The sequence below is a fragment of the Hoplias malabaricus genome, chromosome 15 (assembly GCF_029633855.1).
Source record: "Hoplias malabaricus isolate fHopMal1 chromosome 15, fHopMal1.hap1, whole genome shotgun sequence".
Lineage (NCBI taxonomy): Eukaryota > Metazoa > Chordata > Actinopteri > Characiformes > Erythrinidae > Hoplias > Hoplias malabaricus.
The window spans coordinates 14397394-14419738 of NC_089814.1; the positions used below are offsets into that span (position 1 = coordinate 14397394).

General features: G+C 36.7%; 2 protein-coding genes across 5 annotated transcripts; one reads left to right on the top strand and one right to left on the bottom strand.

Moving 5' to 3' along the window:
• The first annotated feature begins 268 nt into the window (after positions 1–268).
• Positions 269–7249, top strand: capslb (calcyphosine-like b). Of its 3 annotated transcripts, XM_066645786.1 has the most exons (6): positions 299–348; positions 1586–1768; positions 2168–2345; positions 2441–2650; positions 2903–3030; positions 7131–7249. In XM_066645786.1, the coding sequence occupies exons 2-5, from the start codon at positions 1632–1634 to the stop codon at positions 3002–3004; spliced, it is 627 nt and encodes a 208-aa protein (XP_066501883.1). In that variant the 5' UTR covers positions 299–348; positions 1586–1631; the 3' UTR covers positions 3005–3030; positions 7131–7249. The 3 variants fall into 3 exon arrangements, with proteins under 3 accessions (XP_066501881.1, XP_066501883.1, XP_066501880.1); XM_066645784.1 differs by lacking the exon at positions 2903–3030 and having other exon boundaries at positions 269–348; positions 1620–1768; XM_066645783.1 differs by lacking the exon at positions 2903–3030.
• A 2243-nt stretch (positions 7250–9492) lies between these two features.
• On the bottom strand, positions 9493–12565 carry il7r (interleukin 7 receptor). 2 transcript variants are annotated; one of them, XM_066645781.1, is made up of 8 exons: positions 12408–12565; positions 11948–12068; positions 11687–11829; positions 11444–11583; positions 11201–11351; positions 10988–11084; positions 10832–10904; positions 9493–9846 (listed from the first exon to the last, which is right to left on the bottom strand). In XM_066645781.1, the coding sequence occupies exons 1-8, from the start codon at positions 12478–12480 to the stop codon at positions 9508–9510; spliced, it is 1137 nt and encodes a 378-aa protein (XP_066501878.1). In that variant the 5' UTR covers positions 12481–12565; the 3' UTR covers positions 9493–9507. The 2 variants fall into 2 exon arrangements, with proteins under 2 accessions (XP_066501878.1, XP_066501879.1); XM_066645782.1 differs by having other exon boundaries at positions 11687–11758; positions 12408–12547.
• Positions 12566–22345: the final 9780 nt, after the last annotated feature.

Genomic DNA, 22345 nt, shown 5'->3' on the forward strand with positions numbered 1-22345 from the left:
AAAACCAAATTTGTTGTTATTTAAATTTTCATATTTTTCTTGGATTGCAGTAATTAAATGGCGGGAAATGTTAAATTGATGGGAATTGTTTAATTGTAAACTGAGAGTGATTTAATCTAATTAATTTCTACATGTGGAGTGAAGGTTAGAAGCAATATTTGTTTTCTTTACACAATTGACCGTTCCAGGTCCTGTGTTGAACCCCCTTTTTCTGTTAGAGAAATGGTACAGTCCAAACAGACGGCTCATGTGGTCTCCATGGTTACAGAGGAACGCTGAAGCAGGAGAGCGAGCCGAGCGCAGTGGAGCCCACACCCTGCGGTCACTTTTACTACTTCACCGAGGGCAGTGAGTTATTTATTAGAATATGATTTAATCCACAATACAACCTCCACTGGATTTTAAACAACTATAGTCGCGCTAGACCTTCAGGGATTAATACCATCGACCATCACCCCTTTCCCTGATAGTGACACCGTTTTTAATCGTACAGTCAGATGCAAATATTATGATAGCTAACTGCTAGCTATGTTATTTGGAGAAACTCTTTGTAAAACCCCTGTAGTTAATTGAACCATGTCGTTTTTAACAAAACGGGACAGTTATAAAATACAGACTATTAACATAAGTGGATAACAGTGTATTTTGTCGAGTGTAATTAAAATTGCACACATGAGAATTCAGTTATTCTTGTTCAGTTTAATGTGCTTCAGTTAAATTTTAAAGGGAATGTGCTTTCACTGTATCAATGAATTTCTTTTACATCTCTTGTATTTCTGACATGGGACATTTTCTTATTAACATTTACACCTTGTAATGTAGGTGTTAGCTAATTTGTCTCTTTTTATAGGTTGGATTTATTACGTTATATTAGTGGTAGCGTCTGTTGAACTCTGACTGGCCTCGACTGACTGTTCACGGTTGAGGTTTTTAGACCCTTACCGAGTCAAAACGAGAAGAACAGAGCCTGCGTATAGAACCATTTATAATATTTTTACATAACTATTTAAACAGATTCTTCAGCATTTATGCTGTCAAATAGACCCTGAGCAGTCATGGAACTACACTAGTTAAACTATTTAAAACAGGTTTTTCCATTTTTTTTAAGAACATAAACTTCGCCCTTACCAAAGGGCCTTAAATAAGAGCTTAAATTAAAGGCGTGTAACCATTGCCTCATGAAACTTTGGGCTCAGGTCAGGGTTTAATTCCCAGGTCATGGATGCTGCAGTTTTCTAGAATGTTCAGCAGCAGTTCTATTATAAATCATGGCATCACGGGCCATGTTTTTTCACCTATCAATTTTAATTATTTATTTATTTATTTGGTCCTCAGGCCAGAACTGAGGGCTATTAAATGGCACGTTGTAATGAAAAGCTATGATAAATAACTGATTCAATAATAAGAATTTAATATATTACAATTAAAAAGGGCAAAGTATTTTAAGACAAGACCTTAAGCAACAGCACACAGAATGAAGTTTAAGCCACAAGATTGCATTTATGTTCCCGTGGGTCTTGAGTTCCAGCAGGAAGGAACCCCTGGTGTGTAATGTATTATTCACCTTTGTTTTGCTTAAATTCAGAATTCTTCTTCGTGGGTGTGAAACTGGTTTTCAGGGACGGGTTAAAATGGCAGGAACATCGCGGCATGACCGGGAGATGGCGATAAACGCTAAGAAGGAGCTGGCGAACACCTCAGACCCTGTGGACCGTCTCCGGCTGCAGTGTTTAGCCCGCGGCTCCGCGGGGATTAAAGGGCTGGGCAGGTAAAGCATGGAGAGGTTTCCTAGCACCTACCATAGACGGGCTAGCAGCGCTCACTGTCTTCACTTGCTTTGCTTTCTAAAGTAATCTAAAGTTTTCTGCCTGCTGTGTAGAAAAAAAAAGTCATTGCTGGAATTCTCATAGCACATCTTATTCTTTACCTCACTGAGCATTCATACATCAACATATTCACTGAACAAGCTCCTCGTGTGCTCTGTCAGGGGTGTTATACTGTAGAAGAGAAAGCTTCAGGATCAAAAGCATAAATGGGAGGGTTTCTTTTGGCAGTTTCTACAAAACATTTTTCTCATTTTTGATCATTTAATCCATTATTAACTTTTGTTTTTCTCAAATACCATGTGTTTTATGTCTGTCTGGCTGCCATTTAAACCATTTGTTAGAGCCTTTCGGATCATGGATGATGACAACAGCCGCAATCTGGACATAAAAGAGTTCACGAAGGGCCTGAATGACTTTGGTGTTCTGATGAGCAAGGATGAGGTTATGGAACTTTTTCAGATCTTTGACAGGGATGGCAGTGGACAGATTGACTTTGATGAGTTTCTCCTCACACTCAGGGTAAACATTTTAGAAACAAGATTTGAGGCTCTAGGATGTTTGGTTGTACCAGAGGAGAATGGTTGTATTTACGTGCTTTGTATGTAATTTTGCAGCCACCCATGTCCAATGCAAGAAAGGAGGTGATATTACAGGCATTTAGAAAACTGGACAAGACTGGTGATGGTGTCATCACGATTGAAGATCTGAGAGGAGTGTACAATGTCAAAAATCACCCCAAATATCAGAATGGCGAGTGGACAGAGGAGCAGATATTTCGCAAGTTTTTGGACAGCTTTGACTCTCCTAATGACAAGGATGGACAGGTATGCAAATAGTGCAGTATCTTTTTATATCATGCATAACTTGTATCATCAATGTGGTTTAGGAGGTCAAAATAATGTATGTGTTTCCGTTTTGATTCACTGTAGAGGGAAATCTTTATGTTATTTCACACGTATGTTGTTACTAAGTTTCTTGCACCACTCTTTTTTACTGCATTACATTTTTAATTGAATTAATACCCCTGTGAATTCCCATGAAAATCATTGTTATTTGGACCCTTTTTTATGCATCAGGTCACGAAAGAAGAATTTTTAAACTACTACGCCGGTGTGAGTGCCTCCATTGACTCAGATGTCTACTTTATAGTAATGATGAAAAATGCCTGGAAACTTTAAATAACATCTTCACACATTATCTCAGGGTAAAGAGCTAGGGTGGGGCTACTTCATCCTCATGAAGCAATGGGTTCTATAAATGGACTTAAAACGAATCAGAACAACATGGACAACACATTTCTAATTTACCTGCCTTGATTCCATCAGACAGTTTCTCCGTAGCCAAATATGGTCTTGAAACAACATTACACCACCTGTTCAGCACCAGTGTGACATGTCTTACAGTAGCAGCAGCAATTGGCATCATACTATTTGGTCTTGTAACAGCAGCAGTACTTTAAAATTACAGCATATACAGTAATTATGCACATGGTGCTCTCTGCCATGTGTTGTGGTGTCTACGCTGGTAAATTTAGAGAGACCCCAATGACACTATTCTGGAAATTTCTTGTTATGACTTAACAGTTATAAATGTATTATTATTGGAATAATATGCAGTTTTATATAAAGTTTTTGTATTATTTAATAATAGGCCAGAGATAGTTTTGATTGAATCAGTGGCAGTATTGAACATTATGACACATGATTTAACCCTCCATCCAACCAACACATATTTTGGCACAATTATTTAAAGGGAAATTTATTAAAGGGGATTTAAGGGACTCATTCACAGTGGTTTGATGTTAATTAAATTTCACTGTATAGACATTTAAAGCTTTGAAATTCTTCACAGCTATAATTTACAGTTTGAAATGATGCTGACAATTCACATAAAGCCTTTTTATTTACTGCTCTAAACAAATCATTGATTATTTTTTAAACATTTTTAGATAGAATGTTTTTTATATAAAGTTATTTATGTTTGTATATTTAAGCTTGATAATAGTAAAACAAACAATTTGTAAAACTTAAAACATAGGCCAAGTTATATTTGTGTAAAGGTAGGTTTTCTATCAAAATCTTACTTTAAAATGTATTTTATATAGTTAAAAGTTATGACTTTAATTTTGAACAGAGCATTTCACATCATTACTTTCTGAATAGCTGTTTTAATTTGAGTTTAGTTAAATTATAGCAATTGAAAAATAAGAGAAATACCCGATACTGTCAAAATATTATTTATGTTTTTCAAATTAATACATGACATATTAGAAATGTTATGTTGACACTTGGGCAACAAAGCATAATTTGTAAATATTCTATAAGGAAAATATTTCATCCATTTCATATTTATTATGTTACTTTTAATCTATTTTATGTGTTTCCTGTGCGTGATGAGGAAAGTTACTAGCATTACATTTTAGAGTATGGTTGGAACTGGTTGTATGGAGGTTAACATTGATTTAAGCTGAGACTAGTTCTTTATTTTCTAAAAATAGTTGGGATTACCCTTTCCTCCAAAATCACAAACTTTTGGCTTTGGATCCACTATCCTATTACTTTTCCTTTAAAAATCTAAAAATAAATAATTAGCAAATTCTTAAAGGCTAAGTACCACTTAATGGACCTCCATGAATATTTCACATTATTTTAGTTACTGACATATATACATATATAATATGTATATAATTCATATAAGTATGAATTAAAATGAAAATAGCATGCATAATTTGCTTTAAAACTGACAATTGTATTAAATTGACGGAAAAACCCGAGCTCGCTACGGAAATTATTGTACGCAACCGTGACGTCACTGGTGGACAACAGCTGAACAACGCCGTGGTAAAACACCGTTATGACTGACTGTTATGACAGTATCTAGCTAAATAACCAACATTATTCATGACAATAGCCTAGCAATAAGCTAAACTCAAATTTAGAGGTACCGTTATTCTTGTAAATGTAATCGAAGTCGAACTCGAATTCATCCGACACTATAAACCTCCGTAATGCAGCTAGCAATACGTAGCCTAGTATAATCTGAGCCAACGAGTTTAGCAAGTCAAGCTAACAATAACTAACACCAACTAAAACAGGCGAAGAAAGTGTCCTTACCCTGTTTACCTCCATGTTACAGAGGCTCTTGAACACCTTTCGTTGGTGTCCTTACATGCCCATATTGTTGGAAAAGTGCCAGTGAAATGAGCTACAGATAACGGAGTGAGGGGATGGTCCTTTCAAAAGTGCCCGTTTAAAGGTGACAAATTTAGTCCATTTTCTGGATATTTTGGGATGTTTGGGCCATTTGTGCACAGATGTCCCACTGTACATTGAATGATTGCAGCCAAAAACAACACACCTTTTCGTCATTTTGCATTAAATTAAGTGCGACTTCTAGAGTTGTTGTCCACCATCTACGTCACAGGCAAGACGCCTATTAGAGTTTCCTAACACCGTTGGGCGGGGGGGCTTTTAAAACTTATTCCTTCAGTTAGTAAGAAATAACATGTTTTCTGACTATCAGTAAACACAAGTTAGGAACTCAAATTCCACTGTATTTATTTGTTTAACACTTTCATAGAGCTGGTGCTTAGCCTTTAACACATCACATTATTTCTCTTAGCAGTAGTATTAATGGTGTCTGTCTGCTCTAAAAACATCTCTGTTATCTGCAAGTAGCAGGTGATGTGGGGTGCCTGCCTGAGTGAGACTGTATCTCTGTTTGACTGTATGAAAGGTGTCTTTTGCACCTGCTTGGACCCTGAAATGAGAAACACACATTTTGCTTATTACAGCCATAATTTCCTTTGTGAAAATACTCAACAAACCCCATTTACAGAAAAGATGGGACACTGCAAAATGTTCATAAAACAGAATACAGTAATATGCAAATCATTCACTTTCTAGTTTAATTGAAAATAGTACAAAGACAACATTTCAGATGTTGAAATTAAGAAATGTTATTATTTTTTGAAAATATTTGATATTTTCATATGGAATTTGATGCCAGCAACATGTTTCAAAATAATTTGGGATGGAGCAACAAAGCAGGGTTAATATGTGTGATGCTTAAAAAATAAAAAATAATGGTTAACTAGCAACAGGTCAGTGACTTTTTTGGGTTTAAAATGAGCGTGTCAGAGAAGCTGACTGTTTCAGTTTAAAGATTGGGAGTGGGTTCACTATTCTGTGAAAGATGCACAAATAGTGAAACGATCCTTAAATAATGTTTCTCAACATAAAATAGTAAAGAACTTTCTACAATGCATCCACAAATGCAAGTTAAAACTCACAAATACAAAGAAATAATTATATAAACAAGATCAAGAAATGTGGCCACCTTCTCTGGGTCTGAGGCAAAAATGGGAAAGTGTTCTTTCATTTTTATTATCTGTAACCGCTTATCCATTTCAGGGTCGCAGTGGGTCCAGAGCCTACCTGAAATCACTGGGCGCAAGGCGGGAACACACCCTGGAGGTGGCGCCAGTCATTCATAAGGCGGGAAATCGTCCTGTTTCAACAAATCAAAATTTGAAATTCTTTAAGAAATTATGGACCACATCTCCTGGGCTAAAGAGGAGAGGGACCATCTGGATCGCTGTAAGCGCACAATTCAAAAGCCAGCATCCATGATGGTATGGGGTGCATTAATGCACAAGGCATGGGTGATTTGCCCATATGTGAAAGCACCGTTAATGCTGAATGATATGTAAATAGGTTTGGAGCAACATGCCGCCATCCAGACAATGATTTTTTTTTCAGTAGGACATTCAGTCTGGGTTACAACAGAATGGCTCCTTAGTAAGAGTCCAGGCCTCTCTACCTGTGAACACAATTCATGCATTATGACAGTAACTATAATGGAGACTCTGAGCAGTTGAGCAGGTGAAATCCTGTAACAAGCAAGCGCTCTTCAGTTTCCAAGTTTTATTAAAAGAAGACGTGATGCACATTGGTAAACATGCCACTGTCCCGACTTTTTTGGAACGTGTTGCTGGTATCAAATTCAGAGTGGGCAAATATGAATCAAAAAGCCATAAACATTCTAGGTTTCAGCATATAAAATGTTGTCTTGTGCTATGTTTAATTAACTATTGGGTTTAAATGATTCACACGTTCATTTACATTTTGCAGAGCTTCCAAACTTTTTTGGAAACAGGGTTTGTTGATACTTTTCTTTTACTGTGGGCTTGGGGACTTTGGCCCTTTGTTTCATTTTTCCATGTTGGTGGAAATACTTCACATTGTAAGTGGACAAGAGGAATTTGTTTCTCAGTAATAATCTCATCCACTCTCCTCTCTGCAGGTCACAAAGGAAGAATTTTTTAACTACTACAGTGGAGTCAGTGCTTCCATTGAAAGCGATGTGTATTTTATACTCATGATGAAGACTGCATGGAAACTATGAGTGACTCATTTATAGTAGAATAAGTTTTTACTATTTATTTTAAAATACTTATTTTAGAGCATAAATTATATTGTTGAATCATGATGCATTTCATATATACAAAGATGATTACCCACAAGCCAATTCAAATATTAAAACGTTTTATTCCTAGCTTAAAAATGGTAGCATGAGTCCAGCACATGCTACTCCCTTGGATGAAAAAGCTGTCATTAGAGGCCCATAGAGCTGCATTGTTCCTATCAGCTGAGCAAGAGAATGATATGTTCTTTTCTTCCAGCCAGAATAACTCTAATTCTTTTGGATGAACAGAATATGGCACAGCTGTAGTACTGCATTCATAACCATTGTTTAACCAAACACAACTTCACAGAATTTCAGTGACACCTGAAAATATAAATATGCTGTAGTTTTTCACAAATTTAAAAAATATTTTATTGTGCATAGTACATATATAAAACATTTTAACATGGATAAAACATACTTAAACAGATGTGGATACATGTTTAACATTCCTTTTAACAATCAGAAATTAATTTTAAAAATCCTTGAAAGATTCCTCACTCATTTTTAAATAAAAGAGTCTGATGTTTTGACTTACACAGTTGTTTGCTTCAAAATTCATGAGTCATTCACAAAAAAATATATATATATACACTCATTTCCATTTTTGCACATTCATACTGAAATTACTGTACTGGAGTACAGTAAAGTACCTGGAGTTCTTCTGAACAAGAAACAATGCAAGGCAATGAATAAAAGCAGCCAATGAAAATAAGTTTTATTTTAAGAGCCCTTCAACTTAGCCTGATGATCCCAATGTACAGAAACTGTATTTCTCATCATTAAACTGTGATTAAACAATATTAAATTATGTGTGTTGTGCCAAAATACTTGAGAATCAAAAAACGACTCCTTTATATGAGAGATCACAGGAACTACTGGACTGTAGGTCCACTTAAGTCAGACAAAACACTGATCAGCAAAACTAAGGAGCCACAATTTAAATAATTTTAATAATACATTTTTATTGTAAGGATTTAAATGTTTAAGCCTTACAAAAATGTATAGAAATTAAAGAAGGTCTTTCAGAACCATTATTTGAATATGATAAAGTATATTAATGCCATAAAAAGTACTACCACAGGGCAACTGTGTGAGAATACTTTGTTTTCTGGTTTACTGAACTACGTACAACTAATTCCGTCAGGTTGTTGTGCCTCAAAGATATTTAGCAGCAAGTTTTGTAATTCTGTGTGCCTCTGGCAGTGGTGCCCTCTTGAAGTGCAAATATTCTCAGCAGCCTTGATATATCACATGTGTTCACGGAAGGACTGTACGAAAAGAGATTCCTAACTGCAATAATATTGAGCTATTTAGCAACTATGATTATTTATTGCTACATTTTGATACATGATAACAGTTCCCTCTCTGTGAAAACTTGTTTTATGTTTTTCTTCAGGCTGCACGAAGGCTTGTCAGAATAGGAATATGAGAGTGCTCTCACACAACGCCCTCAGAACATTTCTTTCATTTTCATGTTGTTTGTGAGTAGAAAATCTGGATGAATGTTTAAATAGATGATATTGTTTTTGCACAGAAGGCACTCTTAAACATTCATTAATTCATTCATTATCTGTAAGCGCTTATCCAGTAAAATACCTGGAATCATTGGGCGCAAGGTGGGGACAAACCCTGGAGGGGGCGCCAGTCCTTCACAGGGCAACACACACACACACACACACACACACACACACTCACACCTACAGACACTTTTGAGTCACCAATCCACCTACCAACGTGTGTTTTTGGACTGTGGGAGGAAATTGGAGCACTCAGAGGAAACCCACGCATACACAGGGAGAACACAACAAACTCCTCACAGACAGTCACTCGGAACAGGACTTGAACCGACAACCTCCAGGTCCCAGGAGCCTACCTGCTACGCCACCGTGCTGCCTCACTCTTAAACAATCATTTAAATCTCAAGTTGATGAAACATTCAGAGATAACTCATAGCAGCAAATGATACAGGATTGTTTAACCATTACAGTTTTTTTCTGGAGGATTTAGGACAATGTAGAATTTTATCAACCTATTGCACAAACAACATGTCCAAAGTTTTTAAATACATAGATAAACTTGTTTTAGGACGGTCAATCCACCAAATCTGATAATGTAAATCCCTGAAGATGAGGGTAACCTTCCATAATGAAACAGTAAAATGAGCAGCCATTATAATGGGAATTAACTGTTGTGCAACTTTTGTGGCACAGCATTACTGTGTTTTATAGAGGCTGGACATGGTGACATAAGTCTCATCCTTATGGCTCTGGAGAGTTGCAAGTCTATGGGAAGCATTCTCATTTTTTCCATCTTCAGGCTGATCCAGCAACCTAATCTTCAGGTGAGATATCTCCTCCTCAAGCTGTCTATCATTTCCATTCTGCTTGTCGAACACAGACGCAGGCAGAGAACCCACAGATTCAGTTTGACAACTTCCTGTGCTGTCTTCTTGACCTTCATCAAGCTCAGGAATGAGCTTCTGTTCAGCAAAATCTACCCGGTTGATGCTGACATCGTTGAACATTTCTGGGCTGAAACTGACAGGCGGGTGCTGTAATAGATATATATATATATTTCTTTTTGAGTGTGTTTTTGAAAGTTTCGCCTACTTCGAGATTGTTTAGCTACAAAAAAGCAATCCTTGTCATACTAGGACTCAGTTTATGTACAACTTGGTGAAACACAAGAAAAGATCCTGCCCATGTGGTTGCCTATGTTAATGTGGTAACACTAAACTAACTGCAGTTCACATTAACATTATTTGGATGCTATAGTTTAAACACAGAAAACATATTCCATATTTTATCTGTAGCTTAGAGTAGGTGTTCCCATACATTTTACACTGTAGCACTTCCTCAGTGAGTTTCAGAGAGCCCTGGTACAGAGATGCAACTTTTTTCCATCTCTGCTATGCTATCTGACTTCTTGAAGAGCCAAATTGTCCTTTTTTCCTGAAATAGGTCCAATTTTGATGACATGAATGTTTGATTCTATGATGTTGGTACTAAATCTGATATGATAGACCTTCAGTTCAGCTCCTGAAGACATTTGTTAGAGGACAGTTAGTTTGGGTGCTTAGATATAGATATAATAGAGAAAGAAACAGAAAAAGATTAGATACATTTCTGTCATTTGTTTCAAGGATTCAAATATTTGTTTCCAATAAAACCTTGTACTGCAGTACAAGTACGGGTACTGTACAGTTTATTACACTGAAAATAACTATAAATAACAGTTAACAGAAATCATTAGTCCTGAGGATTCCCCACTGTTACAAAGAACCCATATAGCAATGAATGTTTAGTTCAAATGTGGGGCAGATATCAGATGTGTTGTGAACCAAATTTGAACCAGTTTGATATTTGGCCTATGTCTGGCCCACACAACACGTGCCACAACACAGTCAAGCCTGGCTCATGATGGCTGGTCCACATCTGGTCCTTACAATATTTGCCATTGCTGTAACTGAGCTTTAAGTGCCAGAATTGTGTCTGGAAAGTAGACATAGTTGTTGGTAAAAAAGAAAAACAAAGTACCTCTTTTTCCCGGTGTATTTGAGCAAGAGCCTCTTTTGGATTTGGGATGCTTGGAGAAATGTAAGCTTTTATCCTGGCAGAAACAAAACATGTACATTAGGATGACCATTCTTAATTGAACTTAATTTACAAACTCAAAATAGTATACAGACTCACTCTTTCTTCCATCGAAGGACCAATGTCAGGAAACAGACAACCAGAGCCAAGCATGTGCAGAAAATGATATATGTCACAAGTGATTCTTCTTTGGACCCTGTAATGAACAGTTTTAAATAATTCTGCCAGCAACTCAAGCAACTAATTGCAATGTGTTTCCTTTAGCCTACGCATGATGATATGAAGGAGCTGAGAGACAAGTCAGAAACAAACCTTCCACCAAGAAACTTTTCTTAGGACTCCAATGGGTCCAACTGCCATCAAAATACTCCACAGGTTTGGCTCTCACATGTACATGATTGGTTTTTCCCCCAGTCAGCCAGTTTTTAGGTATGGTCATTCGTTTGCGGGTGTAATTCCACACCTGTTAAAAACAGGCAACAGCACTGTGTTACTGAAATATTAATACCATTTCTATTTATGATTCAGTTTAAAAGAATATATTCTAAGTAATACCGTTTTTTTTCCGACACCATCGCTCCAGATTTCCAGTTGGAACAAAGGATCAGTGACGTATTCATGCTGGTATTTAATGAATATTAGCACCTCCTCAGAGCTGTATGTAGCATTGTATACCTCAGGGTCTGTGATTTTAACTGCAAATGATTATATGTGTAGGAAATATAAAACAAAATATTACAATAAGAAAATACCTATAAATAACATGTAGATATCAAACAAGGAATCACAACCACGTACCTACTTTCACCAAGTTTATATCTTGATGAAATTTGCTCCCATCTTTAAAGTAGACAGATAGTTTGTATTGTCCTGGAATGAGCAGATGCTCAAATGTAAAACATTTAGGTAACATGGTGGCATTTATGCAGTCCCTCCATTCACTGAGGAAATAAAGCTTAGCTTTATTATGGCTTTTGACAGCAAGGTAATTTTAGATCAATCTGTTTCACAAGAAGCCAAATCTATGACAACAGGAAAAGTAAAAAAAGACAGAAGTACCAAAGTTCTGCATGTTTAATAAGATCAATGTCTTCAAATTCAGGAACACAGCTGAGGTTGGTTTGTTTTATGGAAAGCATGGACGAGCAGTAAACAGTGCTGGCCTCTGTGTCTGATCCAGCTACAAGGAAATATTGTACAATGCAGGCTCATTGTGAAGTCCTCACAACCTATTGTTCAATTTTTAATTCACAGACTTACATTATACTACATCATGAAATATTGTCAAAATTATAGTAGCACTTCTAGGGTTTTGGCAATGTTGGATGATGTAATAAAAAATAATAATATATAAAAAAATCAGAACGGGTCATTTGTAACATTTCAAACATTTTTTTATCTTAAATTCATGTAAACATTTTTTTCTATCATTAACAAATGTGGGTGACATCCACGCTGTTGCCTTAGTAATCTTACACATTTGAAACAATCCAATGGAATATAAAATAAGATCTCTTACCATCGTCTCCACTTTGAGAATAAACAAGAAAGGGGCACAGTGTAAAGAATATCCATAACGTATATAATGCCATTGGTCACCCTGTAATATTCACTGACCCAAATTAGAAAGGATCCACTATAACATTGCAGTGTGTTGCGTGTTCACAGCACAGAGGACCAGTCGGAGAGAGAGAGTAAATACGAACGGCTAAAGTTTCAGTATTTATACCACAGAAGGGAGGAAGACGAGGGGGTGTGAGAGAGAGAGAGAGAGAGAGAGAGAGAGAGAGCGAGAGTGAGAAAGAGAGAGAGCGAGAAAGAGAGAGAGAGAGAGAGAGAGCAAGAAAGAGAAAGAGAGAGACAGAGAGTAAGTACGAACAGCTAAACTTTTAGTATTTATACCACAGCGCAGAGGAAGACATGAGAGAGACAGACAGACAGACAGACAGACAGACAATCTTTCATAGGTGCTGATTATAAGAGAGAGACAGAGGGAGGTACAAGTTTCAAACACCAAGGACTGAAAAATATCCTTTCAAGCTCTGCTCAGAGATATCATCCATCTGCATCAAACTGTGAAGAAGCAGTCCATTCTCTCAGCTCCACTCTACAGGAACACTTTGTAATTCTACAATTACAGATTGACACCCATGCTTTGTTTTGCCACCTCATTACATAAGAGATAAATAAATGGCACAAATAACTGGTGGTGTGAGAGTGCTAAAAGTTTTAGCAAATTAAATTTTGCCCAATTCTCCATAAACTGAGTAAAAAAATTGAAAAACACTTCGAGAAAATTTGAAGATCACTCCCATTAGGTATACGTCTATCTATCTGTCTATCTATCTATCTATCTATCTATCTGGCCAAACCTGACTTAAATATAACATGACCTGTTATATATAACAAACCTTATAAGAATCCTGTGTCCACTGATGAAGGACTAGAGAACTTCAAACACAACTGTGTGTCTATTTATATTTCACTTTCCAATGTAAAACATTACTAAAATTGAAATTCAGTATAAAAAGATCATTTCTATTGGTCCATTCATCATTAAATATTTAAGTGATACTTAAAATATTTACTAAAAATCTACAAAAATTGAGATATCTGTATTTCTTTGGGCAGCGATGATATGTGACCCCATGTCCAAATAAGGTGTCAAAACAAAGAGTGTGAGTTTGTGCCAGTTTTTAAAACAGATGACTGGAAAGAGACCAGTGCAGAAAGGAAGAGGGATGCTACAACTATATCATTACAGCAGGCGTTTTCAAACGGATATTTGTTTCTCAACTTCCATCCATCCATTATCTGTAACCGCTTGTTTCTCAACTTCACAATTAATAATATTCAGAATTAGGGTGAATCCCATTTCATGATTTTGCCCAGAAATGAACCCCAAATGACAGTATCATCTCCTTTGAAAACTATGATAACAATTGTGTTATATTAGCTTAATTAGCAGTTTTAATCTATTATGACCCTTTTCTTCATAACAAGCATAAAACATCACTGTAGGACAGCTTCTGTTTTTAAATGGAACTATACAATGATATATAAGTATACAAATCTACTTATGCATGCACAGAATTTTGAGAAAGTAATGTGGATACAGCATTTTCCAGAATCAGATATAAATATTTCTAGTGTATTTTAAAATCACCTTGAAGCAACATTTTTTTTTTTTTTCGTATTTTTGTTGAATATATTTTTGGAGGTACGCTATTTACAGTTTACATGCAACAAGTTAAAGCAAAAGTAAGTTGTTAAAAAAATCTCCCCTCAGCGCACCTCCAATCTGAAAAACAAAAACAAGCGGTAAAGCGAGTCCAGCCCACTTCCTGTCACCTCTGGTAATTGGGGTTACATCAGAATGAGGCCAGCATACTGCAGTGTACGGTCCTTACTGTGCACTTATATCATCTTTAAATCACACAGTCAGCGGGGTGGGGGCGTGGGGGCAACAAATTTGACAGTTGCTAAAGTGATTATAAAATGTATCTCAAATTTACGGATGGGCTATTTCCTGTACTGGAATCTTGCCTTAATGTATGTATCTTAAAACCACTCAGCATTCTCACAACATTTAAACTTTCATATTGAGTCAATAAGTTCATGAGAGTGATGAAATGAATTAGTGGCTAACTGAACTGCAGTGCAGCTGAAATCGTGTAGTACTAGGATTTTTACAGAGAGTAGAAAGGAGGAACTGTGGTTACCTGATTGTGTACCTGCACACTTCCTGTATCAACATAGGATTCTTGTTGTTCTCATTCCACAGCTTCAGTTAATGTTGTAAACCTCATTGTCACAAACTCTTTCAGCTATTTGAGACCAAACCTATATATAACGGGATGATTTTTATAAAGAAAAAACAATCCTTTTGAATTGTTTGAATAACAATTAACTCAGCCCCCAGTTTAAATGAAGAATAATAATGAATATGGACACAGTAATAGAATTCAGTGGGACCTGCACTAACAATAATTTATTTTATTGATTTATTGAGTTTTTTATCTTTTGTATGTCCACCTTTATGACCTTGTCATGGATAATAGATGTGCAGCACAAATAGAGATATTCTTTACAGATCATTATATTGTAACATCATGAAATATGTACAACAGTATTCAGCTCAGATGAAATATATAGTGTTCTTTAGAGTAGAGCCAACATCATGACCACAGATGTGTTTTTCGTTTCAGTGAGTTTCCACAATGGTTCACCAATTTCTGTACTTTTTTTTTTTTTTCTAATAAAACAAGATGGAAGGTTCCCTCTGTAAATTCCGTAAAGCCAGCATAGTTCTGTTTAACAAAATAATTAAACAACCAGCACTCAAAAAGAAGTCATAATCATATATTTGACCATAATAGATATTGTGGTCTGCAGCTGTGTGACAACTGGCATGATCATGATCAACTCATCAGCGATACATTCTGTGGTCTTTGAGACAATTCAGCATGCACTTTGTAGACATCTGGTGATAGCCTATCAGTACATCCTCATGTGGGCTTTCTTACCATGCACTCCGACTGAACAGCTTTCACTGTTAACCTCTGTCAAAGCGTATCTAACTGTATGTTTCATATGAGTAATCTTATACAGTAGTAAATGCCCATAGCATCAAAAAATTTGAATAATCCTCAATTTTCTAAACATTAACTGTGTGATATAATAAACTCTTAAAACTCTAAAGTGCTTCCTGTATGGTCAGTGGAGCTCAGAGAATGGACAGTTTAGAAACAAAGAGATGGTAATAACGTTATGGTTAATGGGTGTATGTTTGATTCAAAATACATATATTACTCCTCAGAACACAGAATTTATGTTGAATACCATCTAACCAAGTATTCTGAGGGAGGAAGGTGTGGAGTTGTGTATGTTTTGAATGCCTGTATAAAATCGTTCCTCCTTTCTGCTCCAGTATCTTCAAAGTTATTTTTGCTAGCAATGTTAGCATACGGTCGCCCTGGTAATGTGTAGAAATATTGCTAATGCAGTCTAATGCAGCTCAGTTACAAACACATTAATTTCAAAGTGCTGCCTTCTAAGGCACTGACTTCTGAGACAGCAAGGCATTGAGGTTGCAGCCTTCTGTTTCAGACACAGCCTTTGAATGTATTGTTTATGTGATGTCATGTAGAACAACAGGTTTATTAATATCCAGGTTTAATTGTTCAGCCCTATCCTTATACCAAGACCTGGACTGAGAGATTGTTCTAGCAAAGTCCATGACCAGTTAGAAATAAATGAATAAGAAAAATAATTATGTACATGAAGGGTTGGGTTTTTTTTTTTTTTTTTTGGTTATTTATAACAAGCACATGTAATACAAACAATACCAAATAACTTCTCACATTTGTGCAAATTTACCTGACTGTTGTCCCTTTGAGGACAGTACACAGTACTCTTTCAGTAGAAAGAGAAAATGAGAGTGAGGACTGAATGACCTGGTTTTACAGGTTTATATAGAACCCAAACTTTTAAACATGAAGAGATGGAGGAGTTCATGTACTTTCATCCAGCAAGTTCTAAACAAGTGTGCCTTATATGTCCTGAAAAAAATGGCACAAATCAAAAGCAACAATGCCAAGAAACTAGTGATCATTCTTTATGTGTAGACCTTTGCAGGGAAAAAAGTTCCTAATGGACCTCATAAAATTTGAATGAAAATATGCCTAAAAGATATAAGGAATGTTCCGTCTGGACTGTGTTTATCGAGACACTAAAGAGCAGCATATCTAACTAAATAACCAAAATAACAGTTTAGTTCTAAAGGATAAAGTACGTTTGGAAAAGTGTTGCATGAAACGGCTTGTGTCTAACACTGGATGACACTAGACCTTTTATAATGGGGGTTTCCTTACTTTTTAGACAACCTCTAGATCATGACTAGTTTTGGTACATAGACCCCCATATTAGCCCTCTATTGAAAATGAGTCATCAAGTTACAGACTGACACTTAAAAGACTTTACTCTCTGCAAGTTTCACCTCTCTAGTGATTATGTGTTTTGCTTTTACAGCCATGCTAAACAGTGACTAAAAACAATACAAATGTACTTCTGTCAGATCTGTAAGAGAAGCTGGAAAGGCTTGGTATATGTGGGGGTTGGGGAAAGTGAAGGTAAAGAGGAATGGGTTTGTGCCGGGTGGAGGGTGGAGTTTTAGTGGGGGGTGGTTGTTTGGAGCTCTTGAGTGTGTCCGTGGGCGGCTGCTGTGGTTAAACCTGCTCAGAATGCAAGGCAAATGTGAGAACGTTGTAGGAAAAGGAGGGAGGAGCACACTCCTCCGTCTTTGTTCTGCCATGCTTTGTCATCTTTTTTTTTTTTTTAAATGCAGTGACACATCTTTTCCCTCCGCTGTCTCGCGGTTACAAATGATGGTGTGACTGCAAGAGGGGCCGAACTGTTAGAAGGTACACTTTGTGCAGCACAGGCCTAGTAGTGGTGCACTGTGCCAGACAACATGAGGCTTCTGCATACAGGATGAGAGTGCACTAAACAAACCCCCCTGAAACCACACTCCCATCGCTGGAGGCCCCTATCTCATACACCATCTCTCGACAACAGCATCAGAGCTTTATCTGCACATAGCACTCCTCTGTAGCAGCCATGTGTGAACCTTGTGATGTTTTTCTTCTCTTCTCTTAACTCTCGTTGTGGTCCACATCCTTTGAGCTCTGCCTGCATCCATGTGGGTACAACCTGCTATGAGTAAAAGATGAGCACTCTCTCTTAAGGGCCTGTGCAGCCATCAACAATCTGCATACATTGCGAAACATGACTATTAGAGGTCAGGGGTTCAGTTCGAGCAACAAGAGTCAGAACTCAAAAATAAGGTTAAATATTAAGCATCACATATTAATTTTGTTATTGAAACAAATACAAAGCTCCCAGTTTCTCCAAATGTAATTGATTAGTTACTTATTACATTAATAGGGAGAATAGAGCCTCTGTGATTTCTAATCACTACCTGAACTGCACTACGTAGAGTATGTAACTTTTGGAGCATGGTAGGAAACGGTTTAGCTATATCGAGAATGTTACTTTTATATGAGGTAGTCTCTTTAGTCCACAGCCTCCCTCATTACACAAACACATCACCCGAATACGTTTACAGCTTGCTATGTTTGTGAAGGTCGAAACAGGGAGTTGAATTCAGATATCATCGCTATCCAAAAACATGCATCTTCAAATTAATAACTTTATTGGACAAAAAAATCCAGTAAAAATAAAATTTTATTCCCAGTAACTTTGGAGCAATTTTATTGGTCCGTTCATCAGGAAATTTCACACAGTGTGAAGGACAGGTCGGTATTCCCACAGACAGGTAACCAATCCAATGATTCCAGGAGCAGGAGATAAACATGCAGAAAAATCCTGCAAGATAATGATAACTGTCTAAAAAGATAATAATCACGTAATAATTTGCACGCATTTTCAACATAAGAAGGAATAGCTAAATAGTCAATAAGAAAGTAATGAAGTCGTTGTAAATATTTACGAAACAAACAATCATATGAACACCACATGAACTGCAGAAATGGCGGCACCTGTAGACAGTCTATTGGCCTCTGTGTGTGTGGGTGTGCGTGGGTATATTATCAGTCTTTGCCTATACTAGGTCATGAGCTTGAGTTGCTGTGCACTGAAGAACATATATCTCTGTTTTTGTGGATTATTAGTTTAATACGTCTTTTGACCACAGCAGCGGTCCTTCACACTTGGTATAAATCTATTAACACAGACTTTTATTGAAAGTTAAAAAGGTTTTTTTTTTTTCTTTCTCATGTAAAGTTGCTATTTTACAGCGACGATACACAGAGATGACAAGATGTAAAAGATGTTACAATATTGTGGCTTTTAAAATGGCTTGATTAAGTTTAAAACAGGAACAACCATAACCATAAATGTCTGTTTTTGCCTCTAAGCGAATCTCCCACAATGGTCTATTTTAAAAAATTGATTTAATTAAATTTTCAATTCTGCTTCTTGTATCCAACAGCACAAAAAAAATAAATAATTATTGCTTCGTTCTCAGTCCTTTCACACCACTACAATGTGCACGCAACTGCCAGTGACATAACCATGATATCCACTCTAAAATGGGTCTCTAGGGCTGAGAGGAGGATTTTGGGCACGCTCCAACTCCCAAAAATTTGTAATTACATAACTCTAAAAACATTCATATTTATAAAGCTGGGGGTTAAAAAATGGTCAATAGAAACAATGATAAGTTGAGAATAATCACGTGTATAATAACTGTGTATGCAGTGTATATCAATGTACTGATACCTAGCTGAAACCTAGCCTTGTCTCGTTTCACTTTACAGAATTCAGTTAAATATCCCAAACATTCTCCAGTGAGAAACATCTAAGAGTTCAAGACATTACTATGCAATATGAACATTTGTAAATAAATACAAGGAAGTGAGATCCCAGAACTGAATGTAGGTGAAACCCGGATGGGCCGAGAAGAGATTAGTCTCTCTGTATCAACATTAGCTATTAAGTTGCTCATAGGAGAACACCAGGAAAAGTGAAATGTAGTAGGACAGGAAATGGTCACATCACGTCTCACACCACACACAGACTTACTTCAGTCATTCAACACCCTTCTGTCACTAAAACCATTGTGTGATACAAATAGAACGTACAGGGCTCTGCAGACAACAACATTAAGAGCAGGTATTGTTGCTTGCAACATTGTAGGTTTTGTTTACTCAGTCACTTTTGAAAGATTCTGCACAGCTACATGACTGATAACTTCCTGTTAATTAGTTACCACAAACCAAAGCAAACACAAGCCAGAAGCCAGAGTGTGTTTTAACTCACTCTGTGACAGTTGCCAGTTTGTGTGTTCATGGATGGGAAGGAGCTTTGAGCTACATTCTCAAGACCTCAGTGAAAAAGCCACAAAAGAGAGAGAGAAAGTGTGAAGGGAGTGAGAGAGAGGGAAACAGACAGAGGTTTAGGCAGTGTATATATTCCAGCATGGTGATTGATGCTGCAGGGTTCGTCCATTCATATGCACTGCACAAACCAGAAGCAGACGAATGTGAGTGTGTAGTGTTCACATTGTAAATGATTTGAAGTGTTTTATTGTAAATTATTTCTTTAGAAAACGAGGGGTGGTGACAAATACAAATGTCTCCACTTTATCTCATACCAAAATCAATTAGTCGACCTATATATGTCGTCTAAGACTGTGCATGCAGCAAGCCCTTCATGTGCAAAGCCCACTTCCAATAACGTTGGGAGAGTACCAGAGAAACAAATTGAAACAGAAACCAAGCATTTATCCGCTCTGATATGTCATGGTATGTGGCAAGGGTAACTTTTGGAGCAGGTTATGTTTCTTTCTAGTTTACATCTTTTTAAGGATATTTATGCACATTAGTTTGATGTCCCAGGCTTCAGGCGTCATATTCATAAATGTTTTATGTAAAAGCCTGTTAAACTTAAGCAGTGGAAGCAGATCACTTATTGCAGTACAATTTGTCCCATTTCAGCTGAGATACAGTAAAACGTACAGTCATGCTCTTATAGCAAACAGCTTAAACCAGCTTGACATTCTGATACGTGTTTTGTTTTATAACATATTTGTATTAAACACTGTAATACTGAAAAAGTGGATAGCCGAAAGATACCCAGAATTGCAGAAATACCAGTAAAACCAAATGTTTCCACAGAAGAAAACCAAGCATTTCACCAGTAAAACCACACCACTGGTAGACACTGATGTCATTTTCTAGTTAAAAATGTACACAAGTGTGATACTTTCACTTTTTCAAATCAAACTACTGCAAAAACGCTGCAAAAACTACTACCACATGTTCTTACAGCAAACAGCTTAACGTTTTTTTAAAATGATATGCAGTTTTGTATAACGTATCTTCAACTCTAAGTTCGTTTATAATTCTGAAAATGGGGTAATACTTGCCCAAAATAGCAGACATTATCATAAAACCCCCAGAATAATCTAAAATTCACCAAAACCTAATCATTTACATCACTGGTAGTAACTGATGTTCTTTTAAAGGTTGAGGGTGATATTTAACATGTAGCACAAATTGAATTCACAAAACAAACTGTCATCATCATCATCATTTTCTTCTCCGCTTCTCCATTTCAGGGTCGCGGTAACTGTCATCATACAGTGTTTAAAAAACTCAAACAGCACTGCTGTGTCTGATCCACCCACGTGTAGCAGTGCAACACATACTAACACCACCACCAGCACCACGTCAGGGTCACTGCAGCACTGAGATTGATCCAACATCCAAAGCATACCTCATCTGTGGGAAAAAAAAAACACTGCAAAGTTCTCCTGTGTGGTCTGATAAAATGGACAATGATTGTAGATACAAGGTAGTTGTTCCTAATCCAGTAATCGTTCAGTGTGTGTGTGTGAGAGGATGACAGAACTGTGTAGTTCTACAATTAGTGTAGCCCAACTGTTCCTCTGCATACGTTTTTTTTTTTTTTTTGCTACTGAGCAGTGAACAGCAGAAGTTCAGAAGTACTTAGTGAACTATACAGTGCTTCACTCAACAGTGAAGCACTAATTTAGGGAAACATGTTGGTCACAGAAAAAAGATGAATTTTTCCAATAAGTAATAAGTAAAGGTAACTTTTTCATTATGGTTTAGAAGAAATTATTAGTAACTTGTTACGAGCTACTTTTGTATTCAGCGACTACCCAAAATCTGGTCTTGTAGACATGACTGCTGTGATTAGACAAGCAAACTGCAGTTAGTAATCTACATATTAAAGATGAAGAGACTACCTGTCTTAAAGGAAACTGGTCTTTGGTAAATGCTGAGCTGCAACTTTAAGGGAAATGGAGACAGGAAATATACAGATCAGCATAAATACTAGTCCAGCATAAGGTAAGTCAGGTTTATTTTGTATGAGACATAATTTGCATGAAAATTCATACAGCTCTCCAGATTTCTTTCAGACATTACACAATATAATCTTATTTTACACTTCATGACAGAAGTCAGAAAACAAAAGGATGCAAGGAAGGATACACCGAAAATATATTTCTTTAAATATACAAACAATTTCCCAGATAATAGAATTCTCATCTGTGGACAACATTTTTGTGTTTGGGATTAGTCAGAAAGTGTACAACTCACAATCAGTTCACAAACAGATCACAATCAATCTCACACTTAGTGAAAGCAAGTGTCTGAATGTTTTGAAGAATTTGGTAATGGACATCAGAGTCAATCTCTGATGGAGTTGTACAGTAGAGAACTATTACTGCCCTCTGGCTGCGTAAAGAGTAATGTGGAGGTGTTACCGTACATAATGGAGTGCAAAGACATAGAAAGACAAATTCCTATGGCACTTGCAATTAAAATCCAAACTGCACATTCTTATAGTGTTAAATGTAATAAGTACACAGTTGCAACATTAGCATTTTTATTTAAAAAAAAAAAA